A 21,694-nucleotide genomic window follows, 5' to 3' on the forward strand; every position below is an offset into this window, starting at 1 on the left:
GCAAGGGATCTTGAAGGCTTTGCGACCTACAAAGCCGGCGTCGATGGATGAGGAAGATTGGGAAGAATTGCAGCAGCGAGCGGCAGGAACCATACGATTATGCTTGGCGGACGAGGTCATGTATCACGTCATGCATCTATCGTCTCCAGACGAAATTTGGAGGAAGTTGGAAAGTCAGTTTATGTCCAAATCCTTAACGACAAAACTGTATCTGAAGCAGCGGTTGTATGGGCTGAAGATGCAGGACGATCACGATTTGGCGCAACACGTGAATGTCTTCAATCAAATCGTTTCTGATCTGGCTCGGCTTGATGTGAAAATTGAGGATGAAGACAGAGCGATGATTCTGTTGTGTTCGTTGCCTTCCTCTTACGAACACATGGTGACTACTCTTACATATGGGAAAGAGACTATCAATGTTGAGGAGATTACTGCAGCCTTGTTGGCTCACAACCAGCGGAAGCAGAATGCAGGGGAAAGCTCTCAAGCCGATAGCTTATGTCAAGGGTAATCGAGATCGTGGACGGAAGCCAGAGAAGGCAGGGTCCGGGAAGCGGAATTCCAGATCCAAATCCAGGGATAAGAAGACGATTCACTGTTACAAGTGCAAGGAGGCGGGACATATGAAGCGAGACTGTCCGAAGTTGAAAAAGCATACCGATGAGAAGCGTGATGGCTCATCCAAGTCTGTGAACGTGGTCGAGGATGATACTTCTGATTGCAGTAAGGGTGATATGCTTTCTATTTCAACGACACAATTGACGGATGCTTGGATTCTTGATTCTGGATGTTCTTATCACATCACGCCAAATAGGGAATGGTTTTCGACATACAGGCCGGTTAATTCTGGTTCGGTTTATTTGGGTGATGATCGATGTTGCAATATTGTTGGTATTGGTGATGTCAGAATTAAGATGCACGATGGCTCCGTTCGGACGTTGAGTGGTGTTCGACATATCCCAGACTTGAAGAAGAATTTGATTTCCTTGGGCACTTTGCACAAGAATGGTTTTATCCCTAAGGCTGACGAGGATAGGGAAACCATTCGGATTGTTAAAGGAGCATTGACTGTGATGAAAGGCAAGATGACTGCAGGGAATATCTACAGATTGTTAGGGAGTACCGTTGCAGGTGGAGTTCACTCTGTTGAGTCCTGTGATGATACGGCAAAATTGTGGCATATGCGCCTTGCTCATCTTAGTGAACGTGGTATGGCAGAATTACACAAGAGAAACTTGTTGCATGGTGTCAAAAGCTGTAAGCTCGACTTTTGCAAGTATTGTGTTCTTGGTAAACAGACTAAAGTCCGTTTCAAGACTGCGAAGCACACAACTCAAGGGATTCTTGATTATGTGCATTCTGATGTATGGGGGCCTTCCACGACATCGTCTTTGGGTGGATCTAGGTACTATGTTACTTTTATTGATGATTTTTCACGGAAAGTTTGGGTGTATTTTTGAAACAGAAATCTGAAGTTTTGAGAAGTTCAAGCTGTGGAAAGCTGAGGTAGAAAACCAAACAGGACGAAAAATCAAGTGTTTGCGGTCTGACAATGGTACGGAGTACACAGATTCACAGTTCCTACAATTCTGTAAGGAGCATGGGATTCAGAGGCATTTTACAGTGCGCAAGACACCACAACAGAATGGTGTTGCGGAACGAATGAACAGGTTGTTGAATGAAAGAGCCAGATGTTTACGGTTGAATGCGGGGCTTCCCAAACACTTCTGGGCTGAGGCTGTTAACATGGCGTGTTACCTTATCAACAGATCGCCAAGGGCATCGCTGGCTGGGAAAGTTGCAGAAGAGGTATGGACTGGTCATGATGTTAGTTTTGATAACTTACGGATTTTTGGTTGTTCTGCTTATGTGCATGTACCTGCTGATGAGAGATCCAAACTTGATGCAAAATCGAAGGAGTGTATTTTTCTGGGTTACAAGAAAGGTGTCAAAGGATTCAAGTTCTGGGATCCAGTTGCGAAGAAAGTTGTGATTAGTAGAGATGTCGTTTTTGATGAACAGTCTATGTTGCAGCAGAAGCAAGACACGACAGTGGTAGATTTCGAGCAGTTTCCAGTTGAGAAACCAGAAACTTCTCAACCGACTTCTGGTGGTTCCACTACGGATGATTTGCAGGATTATAGTCTCGCCAGAGACAGGGTGAGACGGACGAATATAAAGCCTCCGAACAGATTGGGTTTTGAAGACTTGGTATCTTTTGCACTTACTGTTAGCAGTGATGATCCAGTTACTTTTCATGATGCCGTTACTAGTCAGGAAAACGACAAGTGGATGGCAGCCATGGTTGAGGAGATGGAGTCTTTGAATCACAATCGCACATGGGAGTTAGTTCCCCTTCCTGAGGGTAAGAAGCCGATTGGTTGCAAATGGGTGTATAAGAAGAAACCAGCAGTAACGAAAAAGAGGGGGAGAAGTTCAAGGCTCGTTTGGTAGCGAAGGGTTTTTCACAGCAGAAAGGAGTTGATTATGATGAAATCTTTTCTCCTGTGGTCAGGCACACTTCAATCCGAGCAGTACTTGCATTGGTGGCTAGTTGGGATTTGCATTTAGAGCAGATGGATGTTAAAACTTCTTTTTTGCATGGTGATTTAGAGGAGCAGATCTACATGCGGCAACCTGAAGGTTTCACTCAACCTGGAAACGAACATTAGTTTGCAGATTGAAGAAATCTTTGTACGGGTTAAAACAGTCTCCGAGACAGTGGTATAAACGGTTTGACTCCTATATGATCAAGATTGGCTACAACCGATGTGAGTATGATTGTTGTGTCTATGTTAAGAGCCTTGATGATGGTTCTTTTATTTTTCTATTACTGTATGTTGATGATATGTTGATTGCTGCGAAGAACATGGATGATGTTATCGGTTTGAAAACTTTATTGAGTCAGGAATTTGATATGAAAGATTTAGGTGCTGCAAAGAAAATTCTTGGAATGGAAATTTGCAGGGACAGAGACTCAAGGAAACTGCGGCTATCTCAACGGGGTTATGTTGAGAAAATACTAGAAAGGTTTGCGATGAGCAGCGCAAAACCAGTTAGCACTCCATTGGCGAATCACTTTAAGCTCTCATCAGAACAGTGCCCCAAGACAGATAAGGAAGCTGAAGATATGGCAAAGGTTCCGTATTCTAATGCTGTTGGCTGCTTGATGTATGCGATGGTATGTACTCGTCCTGATTTAGCTCATGCTGTTAGTCAAGTTTGTAAGTACATGTCTAAACCTGGTAAGCAACATTGGGAAGCAGTCAAGTGGATCTTTCGGTACTTAAAGGGTACTGTGGGACATGGAATTGTTTTTTGGAGTCAGCGGGATAACCCTTTGGTTGTAGGATATGTGGATTCAGATTATGCAGGTGACTTGGATAATAGAAGATCTACGACAGGGTATGTGTTTCTTGGTGGAGGGCCTATTTGCTGGAAGTCTACTGTTCAATCTGTCGTGGCACTATCTACAACTGAAGCTGAATACATGGCAGCGGCTGAAGCTGCAAAAGAAGCTTTATGGCTTACTGGTTTAGTGAAGGAGTTGGGTGTTCAACAAGGTGGAGTTCAGTTGCTTTGTGATAATCAAAGTGCTATTCACTTGGCTAAGAATCAGGTGTATCGTGCTAGAACTAAACATATTGATGTAAGGTTCCACAAGATCAGAGAGTTGGTTGCATCTGGAGAGGTTTTGTTTCAGAAGGTACATACTGATGAGAATGCCGCTGATATGTTCACCAAGCCAGTTACGACAGACAAGTTCAAGCATTGCTTGGACTTGTTGAATGTTTCGAGTTGTTAAAGAAGCAAGGTAACCCAACCCACATTGAAGTTTCCAAGGGGCAGGATATTCGCCAAGGTGGAGATTTGTTATGTATGGCTCATAAAAAGTCTCGTTGTGGGGTTACGAATTATGTGGGTTGGGGGTGTGGGGGCGCAGCCCCCGTGGTACGGTACAGGGTTGATTTTGTAATTATGTACCAGGGTTTTCTATTATAAATAGAGATGTAACCTAGACCTAAAACGATCATTGAATAAAACTTCTAGCGCCGCCTAGGCACCGAGGACGTAAGCACATTGCCGAACCTCGTAAAATTCTCGTGTTCTTTCGTTTTCTTTACCCGTTTTCATCAACAAGGGACAAATAAATGGGAACAAGTAGGCCGGTGAACACACATCACATCAACTGCTATTACTTTTAGCATCACACGTTCAAATTTATCACCATTTCTTAGTTGTCTTCATTTAAATTTCACATGTACAAAGGAAGGAGTGGAACATTAGAATTAATGTGTACTCTTTAGCCAAAGATGTATACATATATTTATACCTGTGCTATCCTAATTGGTTTCCTGATGGTCCAATGAAGTAGAGCCTGACTATGGGGGTACTTAAATGCCTGCAATTTTAGTGGCATCTCACTGCAGTGCAACCCAAGTGCCCTTGAGAAACTTTTCCTTCTTGCTTTGTGGACCAAAATTTTAATTCCCAAAGGACCAAGGGGACCATTGTTCTTTCTAAAGAAAGGGGAGGGGGTCCTAAGACATGGACTGCTTATCCTTTTATGAAAGAAGGTCTCAAGCATGCCCAGTTCATGCTTGTACTTTGCTCAAACAACCCATGCTCATGTTCTTAGTCGTTTTAGCCAGAATTATGATCACTATAAATCTTCATTATGAATGTAACAAACGCATGCTATATGCCTAAAAAAAGGAAATATTATGGTCAAATTGTTTCTGAACATTTGCAGGAGATTCCCCCACTTTATTTTGTCCTTTTAAAGGCAAAAGCTACAAATCTTCCTTGATATCTTTCAATTATCCAAATACTTTTCGGCAAAATCTTCATTCATACCCTTCTATTTGAGATGTCTTTCCTTTCACAGTTTACAACCTTTTCAATTATTTAAACCTCACAATAATGTCATTGTTAGCATGATATTTTCCTGTAATAAATTTCCCAATTTTTTATTAAAAGAGAAACCAAAGAAAATCCAAAAAAAAAAATCTACAGTTCACATTCTGCAACTCTCTCAGAAACTAAAATTTTCTGCAGAGTAAGTTATGTTCTTCTTTCACATGTTCAAAGAATTGAAGTAAATTTGGACCAAAAAACTGGGGAAAAACACTAAAACAAAATAAACCCAACATGAACAAGTTGATGAATTTGATTATGTGTTCTTACAGGCACAAATCAACAAGGAGAAATCGAGTCTGTTTTGGTCTTTCTTCACCATCTTCTCTTCTAACCAAAGCCTGCTATCCAAACCACTTCTTGTTCTAAACAAGAACGTAGCCGAACCAGTAACAGGTTTGAAGAACCAATCGTACGCATCCCACATCAGATCAACCAACAAACCATCAATAAATATTGTCTGGTTTCCTCTAAAATTCCATTGCAGCCGCTTCACTTTTATCACCGTTTTGGTATCAATACTGACCGATAAAACCGGGTGCTTCAGGCCTTCATGTTCTCCGCTGCATCTGATTAGAATGTCATGTACAATTCCCGTTTCACAGAATTGAGCCTTGGTGGAATAAAGAGTACTGCCCGAACAATGTTCTTGCCTGGAAATGAGGGCAGCTTTAGCAACCGGGGTTGTATTTTTGAGCTTCTTGTTAACTGCTTCTTCCGCGGTGTCGCCTAAAACAAGGCCTATCTCCGAATCAACCATGACTAAAACGTAGAACCCGTCGACTGGTTCCGGTCCGGTATTGTACTTAGCGGTGGAAAGATCCCAAAAGACTTCGATCTTCAAATGATCGGATTCGATCACTTTGTTGCCTTTCTTCTTCCTGAAGAACCTCAAATTGGTGTTGAGCTTGAAACACGTTGAAGGGTCATCGCCGAAGTTTATGGTCATCCCCTGACCACCGGTCTGATTCTTGCACCAAGTGACCTTGATAAAACACTGCTTGCCAGTCGAAAGAACGACTTTATAAACTCCGATGACCGCGTTCTGGACCGATGGCACTAGGCCCGGAGAGAGGCAAGCGTTGCTTGAATAGCTAGAACATGAAGAATGTGAAACATTTACTGCGTTTTCACTGAAACATGAAACAATGTCTCTCATTTTATATATTGAAATCTGCAGAAGAAATAAAGGCTCCTGGTTTCGAGAAGGAAAGATGTAATGGTTTTGAGAGATGGGTGGTTACTCTTTTGGCTTGTCCTTAAGGAAGACAGGCAAGTATTAAATAAATATGAATCTGTATCTGTAACTTCACCCTTTTATATAATCTGCAATTATATAATCAAGGTGAAGAAGTTAAAGCTACTCTCTTTTGACAGTTCATCACATATATTAAAAATTTCAAAGAAAATGAAAAAGTAGAAAGAGAAGTTGTGACATGATCATGGATGCTTTTAATTCCTTACCCTTTGTTTTTTTTTTGGGATAATTTTACCCTTTGCTTTTGTGACTTATTAGATGATTAAAACATAAATGGAATATATATATATATATATATAATGGAGTAGCTCTTTGTTTATTCATTACTGCTTCAGAAGTGTATAAGATATGATGCTTTGCAAGTCTTCAATAAAGTTTAGGGGACAGTGAAAACAGAGAGGATGTGGAAAAATAGCATGCTGCAAATAAGGAAAAGGAAATTCTGTAATCCTGAAAATGATTCCTTGGAAAATAATAATTACTATTTATTTGGTTCTAATACGTTAAAATTATATTTTTATATTTTAATTTTAAAATATTAAATTTATTTATTATTTTTTGTTTAAAATGATCAGTTTATCGATTAATTTTTATTTAAGTTTACTATTAATATTGATTTAGTAGTTATAAAAAAATAAATGATTTTTTCTCGTTTGGACGTATTATTGTCATTTCGTTCTTCGTTTGTATACAATTTTAAAATTTTGTTTATAATTTTTTTATGATTGGAAATTTTTTATAAGGAATATTTGAGAATGAAAATCTCAAGATATGTTAGAAAATAAATAAATTGCATTGATAGATTTAATATTTATATTAAATTCATATTATTTTTTAGTATTATTAGTTAAAAGATATTATTTAATTTGAACATTAGTAGGATAATTATTCTTTTGAATATATCAAATTAAAAAATTATTTATTATCTATTTAACTTTGAATATTAAAAGATAATTATATCCTTTTTAAATATTTTAAATTAAAATAATATCTATTTAAGTTTGAATATTAAAAAAAGTTTATATATTTTGAATATTTGAAATTAAAAGATATTATTATTTATTTAAATTTATATATTAAAATATATATGGTTGGAGTAAAAGTCTCTTGAAAATCCCCTATAAATACCAAGACCTACTAGGTTTTTATATTTCATAATTTAGGAACTTGTATTTTTCTTAAAAAAATATTTTCTCTCATTCTCCAGTTTTCCAGTGATAGACAAAGGCAAGAAATAGTTCGTGACCTCGAAAGTTTGTGCTACTATTCGTTGATCATTGAATTGTTATATCTTGGGAGATAGATGACCAAAGATCTCAAGGACCATAGGAGTGGCCGAAAATCTGTTTTGAGGAAATTGTGTAGCAACAGACCTTATATGTTTCCGATCACAAGATCAAAATAAAAAGAATATTTTTCTTTTTATTTATTTGCTATATTTTTTAAAGAAATTTAATTTATTCTATTTTATTTTCTCTGGTTCGATATTGTCTCGGATTGTTATTTTGGATAACAATTTTAAGATAGACTATATCATTCTTCTACATTCCTTAATCCGAGATGATTCAGAAATTGTGAGAAGACTGAGATAACAAACAAATTTGTTTCGAGATTTATTCTGTCATCTTAACGGGTTTGCTAAAATCTCAAATCGAACAAATTTGTGTAACATAAATTGTCTTGAAAGTAACTTTGGTTACTGATTTTATTTAAGAACATTGATTCTATACGATAAAAAATCTAAAATAAACAAGAATTAATTTTCTGTTTATTGGAATTATTTCTAATTCCAGCTCTCATTCTTTTATAGAAAAAATGGAGACAAGAAACTTCACTGGTTTATGCAACTTGGATGCTGAAATGGTGGTACCGATTTAGAATCCAAATATTACCGCTTATAATATTGTTTATACTTGGAAGTAGAGTGATTATATATGTTGGAGTATAATACTGAATAATCTACAAGATTCTCTGTATCTGGTATATGTTGTTTATGAAACAAAAAAAATTATGGGAGGCATTGGACCACAAATACAAAGCTGAAGCTAAAAAAATATAGTTGCCAAGTTCTTGAATTTTAATCTGGTTGACTCTAAACTAGTAGTAAAATAAGTGGAAGAACTCCAACTACTTATTAATAGGATTTTTGCAGAAAGATTGGTCATAGGTGAATCAATTCAGGTGGCTGCTATTATTGAAAAATTACCTCACGGATGGAGTGACTTTAATAGTCATCTGTAGCACGAAAGGAATGAAATGATCATGGAAGAACTGGTTGTCATACTTCAAATAGAATAAGACAATAAAATTAATTTCAAAAAGCTCAAAGAAACCTTCAAAGAGGCTAAGGAAAACATGATAGAAGTCAAAGACTTCAAGAAGGGAAAACAACCTAAAAATATGTCAAAGTGAGGATATAAAGGTGAAATTTCCAAGAAGGAGAAATTCTAAGGGAAGTGCTTTAACTGTGGAAAGATGTGACACAAATCATATGATTGCAGGCATCTAAAGAAAGCCAAACAAAGCTCACGAGGTTAATACTGTGAAAAGAATGATTAAGGATGTGGATGATATATATCTATGTGTTGTGATCTTTAAAGTCAACATAGTTGACTCTAATCTAGGAGAATGGAGGCTTGATACTAAAGCCATACATCATATTTTTTACGGCAATGACTCTTTTTTGAATTAATACCTTACAACAATGGGGAGAAGCTCTACATGGGCAATGTCGTGACTTTCAAAATCAAGGGGAATAGTATTGTAGTATTGGAGATGACTTCTAGAAAAGAACTCAAGATACATTGTAACACCCTAGACCAATACGACACATAGTCGATCGATATAGGATGCCACATGGAACCACCAGATTGGCTGACCAACACCTTACTCTTTTCTTGTACTATAAAACGACCATTTCCACCAATAAACACATCTATAAAGTAAATATAATTTAAAACTTTATACCGGGGAGCTCTCAAAACAAATATTTACAATCAAAATATTACATATCGAATCTTAATAAAATTTACAACTAAACTGATACAACAGGGTTTATAAAATATACATGCCCTTCAAAAACTGCTGAGACGTGCTCTGAATATGCACCGAGTCTGGACCTTGATATATCTACTGCTTCTTGAACTATCTATCTAGTGACCTACCCATGAAAAGCAATCCCAAGGCTGAGAAAACTAGCTCAACGCCACACTAACAACTAAAACAAACTAAAAGTTTATCACTAAAATGCTCATTCTATCAAGTCTGCTGCTACCTGATCTACTATTATCTGGTCTACTTTTATCTGGTCTATTATTATTTGGTCTACTGAAATGTTCTATTCTACTTTTCTTTAATGAGTATACTCGTATACTCAATCTCTACTTTATGGTAGACATCATGGTGCGACTGAGGGTTATGCATCTTGGAGCCCCTCTAGTCTACCGTGAATGTGGCCTCTAGAATCCCTATACACTCTCGACTAGCCCACTCGTTGAGTATCAGACCTTGCTCCCAAACTAGTCAACTTAAAGTGCCTTGCACACTCCCCTAAGGGTATATGGAATGAATCTATACTTTCGATTTTACTATCTTTTTTTAAAGGAACTCAAGTGTCTTGGTCGTTTTCCCGAGCATTAACACAAGGATAGTCTTATTTCACCATACTTTGTTCTCATTTATACGTTTGAAATTTAACATCATTAATATTCTCAATTGAAGTCTTATGTGGGGAAATATTGGTGTTGAGGTACGTTGATTCTAAATCCCTTAAAAACTGACTCTTTTGCCCAAAATTGACTAAAAGTATCGATACTAGCCCAAGAGTATCGATACTCCTGCAAAAATTTTGATACTTTATATAAGTACCGATACTTTTAAACATTCTATTCTACCCAGTTTTGAAACTTTATTGGAGTTTCAAAACTATGACCCAAAGTTTTGATACTCTTGAAAGAGTATCGATATTATTGCCTAGAAACTCACGAATTTGCCCAAAATAAAGAACAAATATTGATACTATCCATATAATATCGATACTCTACCTGTAGAAGTCATAAAACACATACGAAAGTACTATATTTCAATTCCCCAAACATTCTTTAAAGTCTTATATGATTACAAGGAGCATAAATAAGTTTTTATATCATTTTTATAACATAAAATCATATAATCTACCACTAACATATAACTCTAAGCTTCATAACTTGCTCTCAAGCTAGAACTTAATTCTAATGATCACTAGGAGTATGGAAGATTTGATAGTGTGTTACCTTGCTTATTTCTTGCTAGAAACTTTATCAAGTTAACCAAGGGGAAACTTCTCTTTCTTTCTTTCTTTAGAGTTTTCTCTCACATCCTTTACTAAACAAAGACAAGAAAAGGGTTTACTAAACTAACTAAGCTCTTGAATTAAAACTTAAGATGTTTTAGGTAATGAATACACTATAACCAAGCTTGGATTTATGGATCCCCTTAACTTCCATAAAACTCATTTTTGAAAACAAATTCTAAAACTTACAAAATAGAGCTTAAAACGAAACTTGAAGGATGGAGTGAAACATTCTTACCTTGGCTAAACCAATCTAAGATTTGAATACTTGAACTTGGCTTTTGAAAGGAAGAAGAAATAAAAACTAATGAAAGAAAGAAAAAGAAGAGTGGGTGAAATATTAAAGGGAGTTTGGTTACATGAAATGATATAAAACGAGGGGGAAAGGTTTTAGCTTTAACAAAAGGGTAAACTATAATTTAGGTCAGTATCCTATTTACTTACTTTTAAAAACAACACTTTCCTATAACTATTGGGTCAACCTAAGCCCAATACTCTTAAGAATTGGTCTAAAATTGGCTTGGAAAATTTAATGGGCTCTATTGACGAGTCTCAGGTTGACCAAAACTACTAACCCGAAATTCGGGGCATTTCATATATAATGTGTTGTATGTGTCTAACATATAGAAATACCTTGTTTCTGGAATACTTCTAAGTGTTGACGGCTTTAGAATGATGTTTAAATCTCAAAACCTGATTTTGTCAAAATGGGGGAATGTTTTTGGGTACAAGATATGTATTGAATGATATGTGGAAACTCTATATTATTTCTGTAAAAGCCAAAAACATGAATAAGAATAATGTTTCCTCTTCCGTTTATATACTTGAGTAACTTAATTTATGGCATGGTAGGCTTGGACATATTATTTATAATGCTCTGTTGAGATTAATTAACTTAGAGCACATTTCTTTATTTCATGTTAATTATAATCATAAATGTGAAACATGCGTTGAGGTAAAATTAACAAAGTCATCTTTTCAAACTGTTGAATAAAATACCGAACCACTTGATTTAATTCACATTGACATTTGTGACTTGAAATTTGTTCAAACGAGAGGGGGAATAAATATTTTATTACCTTCATTGACGACAACACAAAGTACTACTATGTGTATTTGCTTAAGAGTTAAGATGAAGCAATAGAGAAACTCATACTCTATAAGTAGGAAGTCAGAAACCAACTTAATAAAAAGATTAAGATGGTAAGAAGTGGTTGTGGTGGTGATTATGTTGAACCATTTAGTGAGTTTTGTTCATAACATAATATTATTCACGACGTAACACCACCATATTCTCCTTAATCAAATGGAGTAGCCAAGCGAAAAAATCAGACTCTAAAAGAAATTTTAAATGTCTTGTTAGGTAGTTCTAGGTTATCGTAAAACATGGGGGAAAACTGTCCTTTCAGCTAATTACCTTTTAAATAAGATACTTAAAAGAAAAATGACAAGATAACAAACAAATTATGGAAAGGTCAAAAACTTTCCTACAAATATTTGAAAATATGTTGGTGTCTTGCTAAGGTAATGTCCCCATTACCAAAACAAATGAAAACAAGCCCTAAAAATATGGATTATATTTTCATTGGATATGCAGAATATAGCAATGCATATCGATTTCTTGTGTATGAATCAAAGAATCTTGAGATTCACAAGAACATGATAATAAAATCAAAGAATGCATCATTCTTTGAAAATATTTTTCCTTATAAATGTAAGGAGGTTGATCAAATTACAATGTAGCGAAATTTAGAGACTAACAATGAAGATAATCTAGATGATCAACAAGAGGCTGAAACTGAAATAGAGCCAAGAATGAGTAAACGATCAAGGGTGGAAAAATCCTTTAGACCCTTTAGACCAGACTTCCTAACCATTATGTTGGTGACTGAACCTCAAACGTATAATGATACTATATGATCCCTTGAAGGCACCTTATGGAAGGAAACCATTAAAAGTGAAATAGATTCCATCATGCAGAACCAAACATGTGAATTAGTGGATCTTTGTTTGGGGATTAAACCACTAAATTCTAAATGAATTTTCAAATAAAAAATGAAAGCAGATGGAACAATTGATTAATACATGAGAGATTTGTATTAAAAATGATACCAATAAAAGAAAGACATTGACTACTTTGACACATACTCTCTTGTATCAAGAATAACATCCATAAGAATTATACTCAAAATTGTCACTTTGCGAAATCTAGAAGTATATAAAATGGATGCTATAACAACTTTCTTATATGAAGACCTTGATAAAGAAATATACATGGAACAACATGACGATCATGTAGTTCTAGGTCAAGAAAAGAAAGTCTCTAGGTTGGTGAAGTCTTTATATGGACTTATGTTGAGTTAATCGATCAACGAAATAGACAAGAGGGGGTGAATTGGCAATTAAAATTTTGGTGGAAGCTTTTGCAGAAAATTAAAAGATTTGCACAGCGATTTAGAGTGGTTCGACTTTCTCAACCAAAGTCTACGTCCACTACCTTAGCTATCCACACTAAGGATTTTCCAAAAATTCACTAATTTATTTTTCTTTTGAGGACACAGAGTAACCTTACAAATCCCTCAAAAATTATACCCCAAATTCTTAGAACACTCTCTCCTAAAGAGAAAAATACAAATCTCTCAAAGTTAGAAAAAAACCTCACAAGTTAGATTGTTTGCACAATTCTAGAACAAAGAAAGAACACTCAAGAATAATACAATTGAGCACAACAAGTGTTCTTGAAAGCAAAATTAATATTGAATGAAAATAGGCTTGAAAATGCTCAAACGATAAGTTCAAGGTTTTCTCTTTGATTCTCTCTCAATTATTGTTTCTTGTTGTTGATCAATGGCTCATCAACTTTTTTAAATACACCTTAGATTACTTCTGAACGTTGGGGATCATTGGTGAAGTCAATAGAGACGTTATGGTGTAATTATCATTTAAAAAATCTGTTGGGAGCGTGAGTGTATCGATACACTCTCAAGGGTGTATTGGTACACTGCGTAATGTATCGATACACTGCGTGTAAAATTCAAATATTTCGACCGTTAGTTGACCTAGTGTATCGGTACACTAATTGCATTTGATATTTCTCGGAGCCAAGAGTGTATCGATGCATTGTCCGTGTATCGGTACACAAAATGCATTCGATGTTGGGTATGTACCGATACATCCAAGAGTGTATCGGTACATCCCTTTGTAAAATTAATTTTTGGCTCGATTATGGTTCGAAATACTTTGTAAAAAAATGTTTCAAAAATATTTTAAGTTTAAAACATAATTTTACACTTTAGTAAGGATTGAAATTGGCCTTTGAAAAAACTTAGAGTAATATTTGTAATATTCGAATACTTTAATCAAATATACTTTTAAAAATGATTGTAAAATCTTAAAATTCAATAACACTTAATTTGTTATATCGAAACATCAAAATGTTTTCAACAACTTAAACAAGCACCAAAATAATAGTATGAGAAGTTCGATAGTGTCATGATGAAAAACGACTTTAAGATAAATGAGTGTGACAAGTGTGTATATGTCAAAACTAAAAACATTGGATATGTTATTCTATGCTTGTATGTCGACGACACACTCATTGTTGGAAGCAACAATAAAAATGTAAAACGTACCAAAGACAAGTTAAATTCAGATTTTGACATGAAAGATATGAGATTGGTCGATTCGATTCTAGGCATCAAAAATTAAAAGATCATCTGAAAGCCTCATAGTAATCCAGTCACACTATGTGGACAATTTTCTTAAGAAGTTTAACAATAATGATTCTGGTATAGCATTAACCCTAATAGACTCTTGTTTACGTCTATATAAAAATCAAGGTGAAAGTATTCACCAAGTGGAATATGTAAGGTCATAGGTAGCCTAATGTATCTCATAAGTTGTACGACCATACATCATTTTTACTATGAGCAGTCTAAGTAGATTCATGAGCAATCCATGTGAAAACCACTGGAAAACAACAAGGATAATGAGATATCTTAGATATACTCAGGATTATGGGTTACATTATTCTAGAGATCTTATTGTCTTAGAAGGATACTCATATGTTAGGTGGATATTTGATATTCAAGATACCAAAGGTATAAGTGGATATGTATTCACTTTAAGAGGAGGGGTTGTGTCTTGAAAATCCTCAAGACAAATGATTATAACTAGATCCACAATGGAATCTAAGTTTGTAACTTTAGACAAATATGGAGAAGAAGCAAAATGGCTTTGAAACTTTCTTGAGAATATTCTAGAATGGCCTAAAACATGTGCTCACAATATTCATATAGTGTGACAACCAAGCAACAATTACTAGAGCACAAAATTTCATGTATAATGGTAAATCAAGACATTTGTGTCGTCGACATAATATCATTAGATAATTGATCTCAAATGCAATTATCTTTATTGATTTTGTAAGATCAAAAAATAACATCGTGGATTCGCTAACCAAAGGGTTAATTTTGAGATCAAGTTGAAAAAAGTTCTAAAGGAATGACACCAAAACCCATGAAATTTAAGGCTTTATGTGAAGGAAAACTCTACCTTGTTGACTAGAGATCTCAAGATCTAGGTTCAAAGAAACAACTTAATTGTATAAACCATGTACGGTCACTTTGGGGGTTTCTTATCCCAAGTTCGTTTCTATGATGTAGACAATGATCAATTTGATGTAGGCTAAGCAAAGCTTTTAATGAACATTATGTGCTTCAATGAGCTGAGCAATTTAAGTCACCTATGTGAGAGTGTAGTGGGGTTGCTTCAAAGAGATTGTCAGACATAATTCTTTCAAACTCTTGTTGAACCAGGTGATGTCAATGTCTTTAAGGACAAACCCATGAGAACTAAAATTCTTGTCGAAGAGATAGTTGTGTGAAGTATATCATCGTTTACGCAAAAGATAAAATAGTTCAAAGACATCGCATCTACTATTTAACCAATAAAGTAAATATACTGTCACAATGGAAGGTTCAAAGGAGGACATCTATATATCCTATGCAATTATTGATCTTAGAGTTTATCACCACATCGTGTCAATTTTTTTGATAAAATCATTAATTTCATTCATGTGAGGGGGATTGTTAGGAAAAAAAAGGGTGAATTTCATTGATGGATGTAATATTTATATTAAATTCACATTCCTTTTGAATATTACAAATTAAATTAAATTATTTAATTTGAATATTAATAAGATGATTATTCTTTTGAATGTGTTAAATTAAAAATATATTTATTATCTATTTAACTTTGAATATTAAAAGATAATTATATCATTTTTAAATATTTTAAATTATAATAATATCTATTTAAGTTTGAATACTAAAAGGAGTATACGTCTTTTGAATATTTCAAATTAAAAGATATTATTGTCTGTTTAAATTTGGATATTAAAAGATATCTGGTTGGAGCAAAATCTCTTGAAAACCCTCTATAAATACTGAGCTAACTTGTTAGGTTTTTCATATTTCATAATTCAAGAACTTCTTTTCTTGAAAACTATTTTATCTCATTCTTTAGTTTTTCGGTGATAGGTAAATGTAAGAAATAGTTCGTGATCTCGAAAGTTTGTGCTACTCTAAGAGATAGGCGACCAAAGATCTCGAGTATCAAAGGAGTGGCAGAAAATATTTCTTAAGGAAACTGTGTAGTGACATGCCTCAACTGTTTCCGATCACAAGATCAAAATAGAAAGAGTATTTTTCTTTCTATTTATTTCCTTTATTTTTTAAAGAAATTTAATTTCTTCTATTTTGTTTTCTCAGGTTCAATTTTTTCTCGGATTATATTTTCAATAACGAATAATGATATTATTGATAATATTCTTTTCCGACCTGATAAGAATAAGAACAAATTAAACATAAGAATAAGATTTCAGAAAAAATATTACTCTTGCTAATAACTTTTTCGCGAATCAAAGAACAAGCATGACGTTGAGGAGAAATATACACTTTTGCCCCTTTTTATTATTTTCATTTTATGCATTTACCCTCTTATTATTAAATATGTTCACCTTACAGATTAAAATATGTAACCAAATATATCTTATTATATGACTATTTTAATTAAAGCTGCAGCTGTAACACCCTTTAATACCAAAAATAAGAAGAAGAAAAAAAGCATGTGGTTACAGTTAAGAAGCATCGTTGAAATCAATGCTTCAAGCACCCATGAAGTTAGGGTTTTGGCTTTTAGGTCAACAAATAAATCAATGCTCTCAATTTTTTTTATTAAACTGAGTAATTCCTTCAGAGGATAAATAATAAGTTTAAATAAAAGATTTGATGAAAGAACCCAGGATTTGAGTGCTTTGAAAAGCTAAAAGCGGAGGGGAAAATACAACGTGCATGTGGGTTTTATGTTATCATTAACTTTTTAATCAAACATATTTATTTTATGTAATGAAAGTACGAAAATGTTTTTTCTTCTTTTGTTTCAAAAAGTATAAAGAATGCGTTCTATGTTATCATTAGGTTTTTTAATCGACGTTTGGAAGATATAAAAAATTGTCGCGAAAATATAAAACAATTACCGATTCATAAATTAATTAGGTTTTGAATCGTAAGTGTCATTATGTATGTACATTGCTTTCTTTTATTTTATTATTTTTTGCTGCAGCTTGTAATTTAAGTTTACTTTGGTTCGCTTATCATTTCTTCATCATCTCTAAAACGTTTAATTAGATAAAAATAAAATAATATTATTGACTATTATTGGATTATTATAGATGATAAACGCCGGATTAAAAGAATGTTTCAACTAATATTTTGTCTTTCAATTTTCTTTTTATTTTATTTTATGTTTGAGATTTTTTATGGATGTAGTCCCTAAATTTTTTTATTAGTTACATTAATTTTTATTAAGTTAAGGTGATTACTCGTTATCCAAACTGACTTGAGCTCATCCTCGTACAAATATGTATCTTTGACATGTACTATATGTATATTTTTTTTGAGAAAAAATCGTATTTTTTTATATTTCTACTCCTTTTTTATTTATTTTGATTCAATATGAGGCTGAACTCTTGCAACCGTACCACCACGAAAGAAAAAGTCATAGTTTATAGAAAATACGTTTGATATAACGTGTCTTTATCTTATTTAACTAATCCAAAAAATAATGTAATACAAGTATTAATCCTATATATATATATATATATAGGGAAAAAGAGGAATAAGTTACGCTTACATTGTGTAAAATTAATAAGTTTTATAATAATTTATAGTCATTAAATTTAAATAAATAAATGACATAGATTTGATTAAAATTTATAACCCACAGACAAATGTTTCTTTAACTCATGGTAAAATAATATTTTCACCCCATGGGTTTAAGGTTAAAGAAATATTGAACCTTGAACCCTAACCCTAAAAAGAAAAAAATATTATTTTACCAAGAGTTAAAGAAATATTTATTTATAGATTATAAATTTTAATTAAATATAAGTCATTTAGATTATAAATTAATATAAAACTTATTAATTTTACATGATATAAGTAGATCTTAACCTATATATATATATAGCGTCTGCCACTAGATAAGAAATAAAAATTTGTCAAGAAAATATAAAACAAATACTAATTTCTAAATTGAATAGGTTTTAAAGATTTTGGTATCAATTGCCATACATTTTGGTTAATGGACCCCAATAAAAGGACATGCCTTAGGGCATGTTCCTTCCTTCACGCATGTAAATGAAAGCTGAATCTGCACAAGAAACAGGAAAACAGGTTGATTGTATTCCACAGGCTCTAATAGACACATTCAAAGATAAAAGTTATTTATCTCAAGGTGGGAAAAATTGTTATAATTTAGGAGATAATTTTTGAAAATTGTCAGTTTTTCGTGAGTTAAGATCTTTATCTTTGTTTACCGAAGTCTTTAAGGAGGCCACATCAATTATGTATAAGCCTTCGAGTCAACCGTAGTGTATATACAAGATCTCTAATAGATTCATGTAGCATATGAGAATGAAATTCAAGATCTAACTATCAAATCTATTTAGTCCGCTAACCTCCAAATATCCATAATTACCCTATGTATGACACTACTAGTTAAGGTTAATTATAAATACCCCTCAACCAAATTGAGAAGGGGTCGAACCTTATGTAATCTACACATAATCTCCCTCCTCCTTCTTATGACTAATTCTTTTTACAGAAAAATATTTGTCAATGATTATTCTTTCGCCGATGATGACTCTCCATCTAAATTTAAAGGAAAAATACCAGTGGTCGAAAAGACAATTTTTTATCGTTGACAAGCATAATTCTAATTCGGCCCACAAGATTAAAGTTGTATATTTTTCTTTTATTTTTTGAATTAATCATTAGTATTTGATCTATTGATCGACTAATCCCGATCGGGTACTGTAGAGGCAAAGACGACCCTCCCAACCCAGTTTGCTCCATTTACAAAAGACAAGATTCAAACTTGTAACATTACTTAAGGAATCTAGTGTCTTATCCTACTAGATTAACTGGTTCTTGGTGCGTGTTTCTCTCTTTTATTTATTGCATCAATGCGTATAAAGAAATGGTCAAGTTAAAGCCGTATACCCTCAATTAAAAGCCAACCCTTTGAGTATGTAATTCACAAAGGAAGCAACAACAAGGAATAAATGGGAGAAGCAAACGGAATCCAACTAACTACTTTTTCTCTTTTGGACGTGTATCAAACCAATAAATTCTTAACAACAATACCTAAAACCATAGGCAACTGTTCTTTAATTTATTGATTGAGCAAATAACTTAATTACAGCATACTTGTTGTTTTGTCTGTTTGTAATTTTCTTGCCATGTTATTGCAATGATTGTTCTTGTTTGGAACGTATAGATAAAGAGAAAGAGCATATGCGTAGCTTCCAAATTTTATTGATTGCCTTGCATGCATGGTTTGGTTTTATTACAATTCTTGGAAAGGTAGACAAAGGAAAATCCAATAAGCAATTACAAACACCCAAAAGCCAGCTAATGGATTTATAATATATCTTTAGAGGGAATGAATCTGTATTTGTTTAGTGAGAGTATTGTGTCAGGCATGTTGCAACTTGGATTCAAGGGATAATTAATTATATTCAAGACCCAAACCAGCCAGCAGTTTTTTTCTCTTAAAACCAACTGCAATATTATATATATATATGAAGGAGAGACTTTTGAAATAATAGGGAAAATAAAGTCAATATCATTGTAATAGTAATTAAAAATTATATAAAATTAAATGAAAATAAATAAAACTATGTCATTCTAAGACAAAATTTTCACATTAAACAATATAATTATAATGCTTTGGTCAAATTTATTCTTAAAATTTGATCATCATTTTCAGCAATATCTTCTTACATCTTTTGATACAGAGTCGAGTGTAGAGGGGAGCACAATGAACTATTGCTCATGACCCTACTTTTTATCTTCATAGTTAAAAGACTCTTGATTTTTTCAATCTCATAAAATTCTCAGTTTCTCGTCTTCTTTGTTTATTTTTCTCATTAATTCATTTAATTTCAAATTAAACTCTATCATATTTTTTCTCTTTCTCCCAAGTCATATTCTTTAATTTATCAAATATTCTTTAACTATTAGTTTTTTCTAATCTCAATCTAATAGTAAAATAATAAATCATTCTTCGAGTTTTTTTATTTATTATTCAAAATCAAGTTCTATATCATAGACACAATTCAATTCTTTCAACAAGAATAAGAAGCACATTGAATATTTTGAACTTTTGAATTTACTAATTCGTGAAAGAACAATGTCCTAGAGAATTGGGAAGAAAATTTAATTTCTGAAATTATTTAGCTCATAAATTAAGTTGTGTTGCTCCTACCCTTACCTATTAATTATTCAATTACATAAAAATTGTTAAAAGTTTTATTAAAAAAATTTGATTGTTATAATAATTGCGGTATCTTGTACGGCTTATAGATTATCAGGCTTTATTTTACAATTACGCTATTAATGAAAAGTCTTGAAATTTTATGTTCTGCATGTTGTAGTCACTAGCTTAGTCGTTTAGGATATATTATGTGCTTGATTGTTTTTGTAATTTTATTTTTAGTTTATGAAATATGATTTCGTTTTATAAGAGATTCTTTATAGTTTTTGTTTAAGATCTTGAAAATATCCAAGGCAACAATGATATAATTTACCCAATGCAAAAATGATATTAATTCTTTAATGTATCCCTTATTTAATAAGTCATTGAACAAAATAATTTCATAAGTTCACAATATTCCTTTCATACACAAGAAATGATAAAGAAAAACTTTCAACATCTCCAAATTGGCACTTAGTTTATAAGAAGAGAATATTAAACTTGTAATCACGTTTCTAAGATTTAGGACAAATGAATAGGCAATTCCCTAAAACGAAGAGGTCATTTGCTGTATTCAAGGACGAGTTTTAGTCTCAGTTGTACTTCCATACCTTTGAGTCTTCGACTATTATAAGAAGACAGAACAATTTTATTTATACTAATATCGCAATAATTGATAATCTTTTCATCATTTATAGTGTGCTAAGTGAAGTTATTATATATATTAATGTTTAAAAAAGAAAACTGCTAGTTTTCAAAAAAAAAAATCATATTAAAATTTCAAGGTCAGCCATTGATCAGCAATATATAAGTAATTTATTTGGTAAAACTATTGATTAAAATAAGGAGTTGATCATTAATTAAGAGGCATGTGCAGTTTTTGGTTTTTCCAAACTAATTGTTCAGGGAAATTGTTGACATTTCCATTAACAAATTAGAGATAGGAGCAGGCGTCCTCAGCTTGAGGCTATTCAGGTAATTGATTCAGCAGTCTACTCGGCTGAGTAACAAGGATATAAAGCTATTGGGAATGTTCTGTCATCGAAGAGGAGCTCTGGAGCGTTCATGAAGGTTTAACTCATGCTTGGAACTGTGGAGAGAGACAGGTAATGGTGAAAGTGGATAGCTTGGAGGTTATTCGGGTTATTCAAAAGAAAGTTGCAATTCCTTCATCTTTCTTGACCGAGTTGTTGATTTGCTTAGCCGTGACTGGAATGTGCATATGGGATATATCAACAGGATTACTAATCAGGTAGCTGATAAGTTAGCTAAGATGACTGAATCAGGAGGTTTTGCAAACATGGTGTCCTCCACACCATCTTTGAGAGTTACTTCTCTTCTACAACAAGATAACACTGACCTTGATGAAG

At 33.2% G+C, this 21,694-nt stretch overlaps 1 protein-coding gene across 1 annotated transcript; it reads right to left on the minus strand.

Moving 5' to 3' along the window:
* Positions 1–5,024: 5,024 nt before the first annotated feature.
* LOC120124359 lies at positions 5,025–6,170 on the minus strand. The gene has a single exon (XM_039143059.1). The coding sequence runs from the start codon at positions 6,074–6,076 to the stop codon at positions 5,174–5,176; it is 903 nt and encodes a 300-aa protein (XP_038998990.1). The 5' UTR covers positions 6,077–6,170; the 3' UTR covers positions 5,025–5,173.
* Positions 6,171–21,694: the final 15,524 nt, after the last annotated feature.

The sequence above is a fragment of the Hibiscus syriacus genome, unplaced genomic scaffold (assembly GCF_006381635.1).
Source record: "Hibiscus syriacus cultivar Baekdansim isolate YM2019G1 unplaced genomic scaffold, ASM638163v2 tig00110418_pilon, whole genome shotgun sequence".
Lineage (NCBI taxonomy): Eukaryota > Viridiplantae > Streptophyta > Magnoliopsida > Malvales > Malvaceae > Hibiscus > Hibiscus syriacus.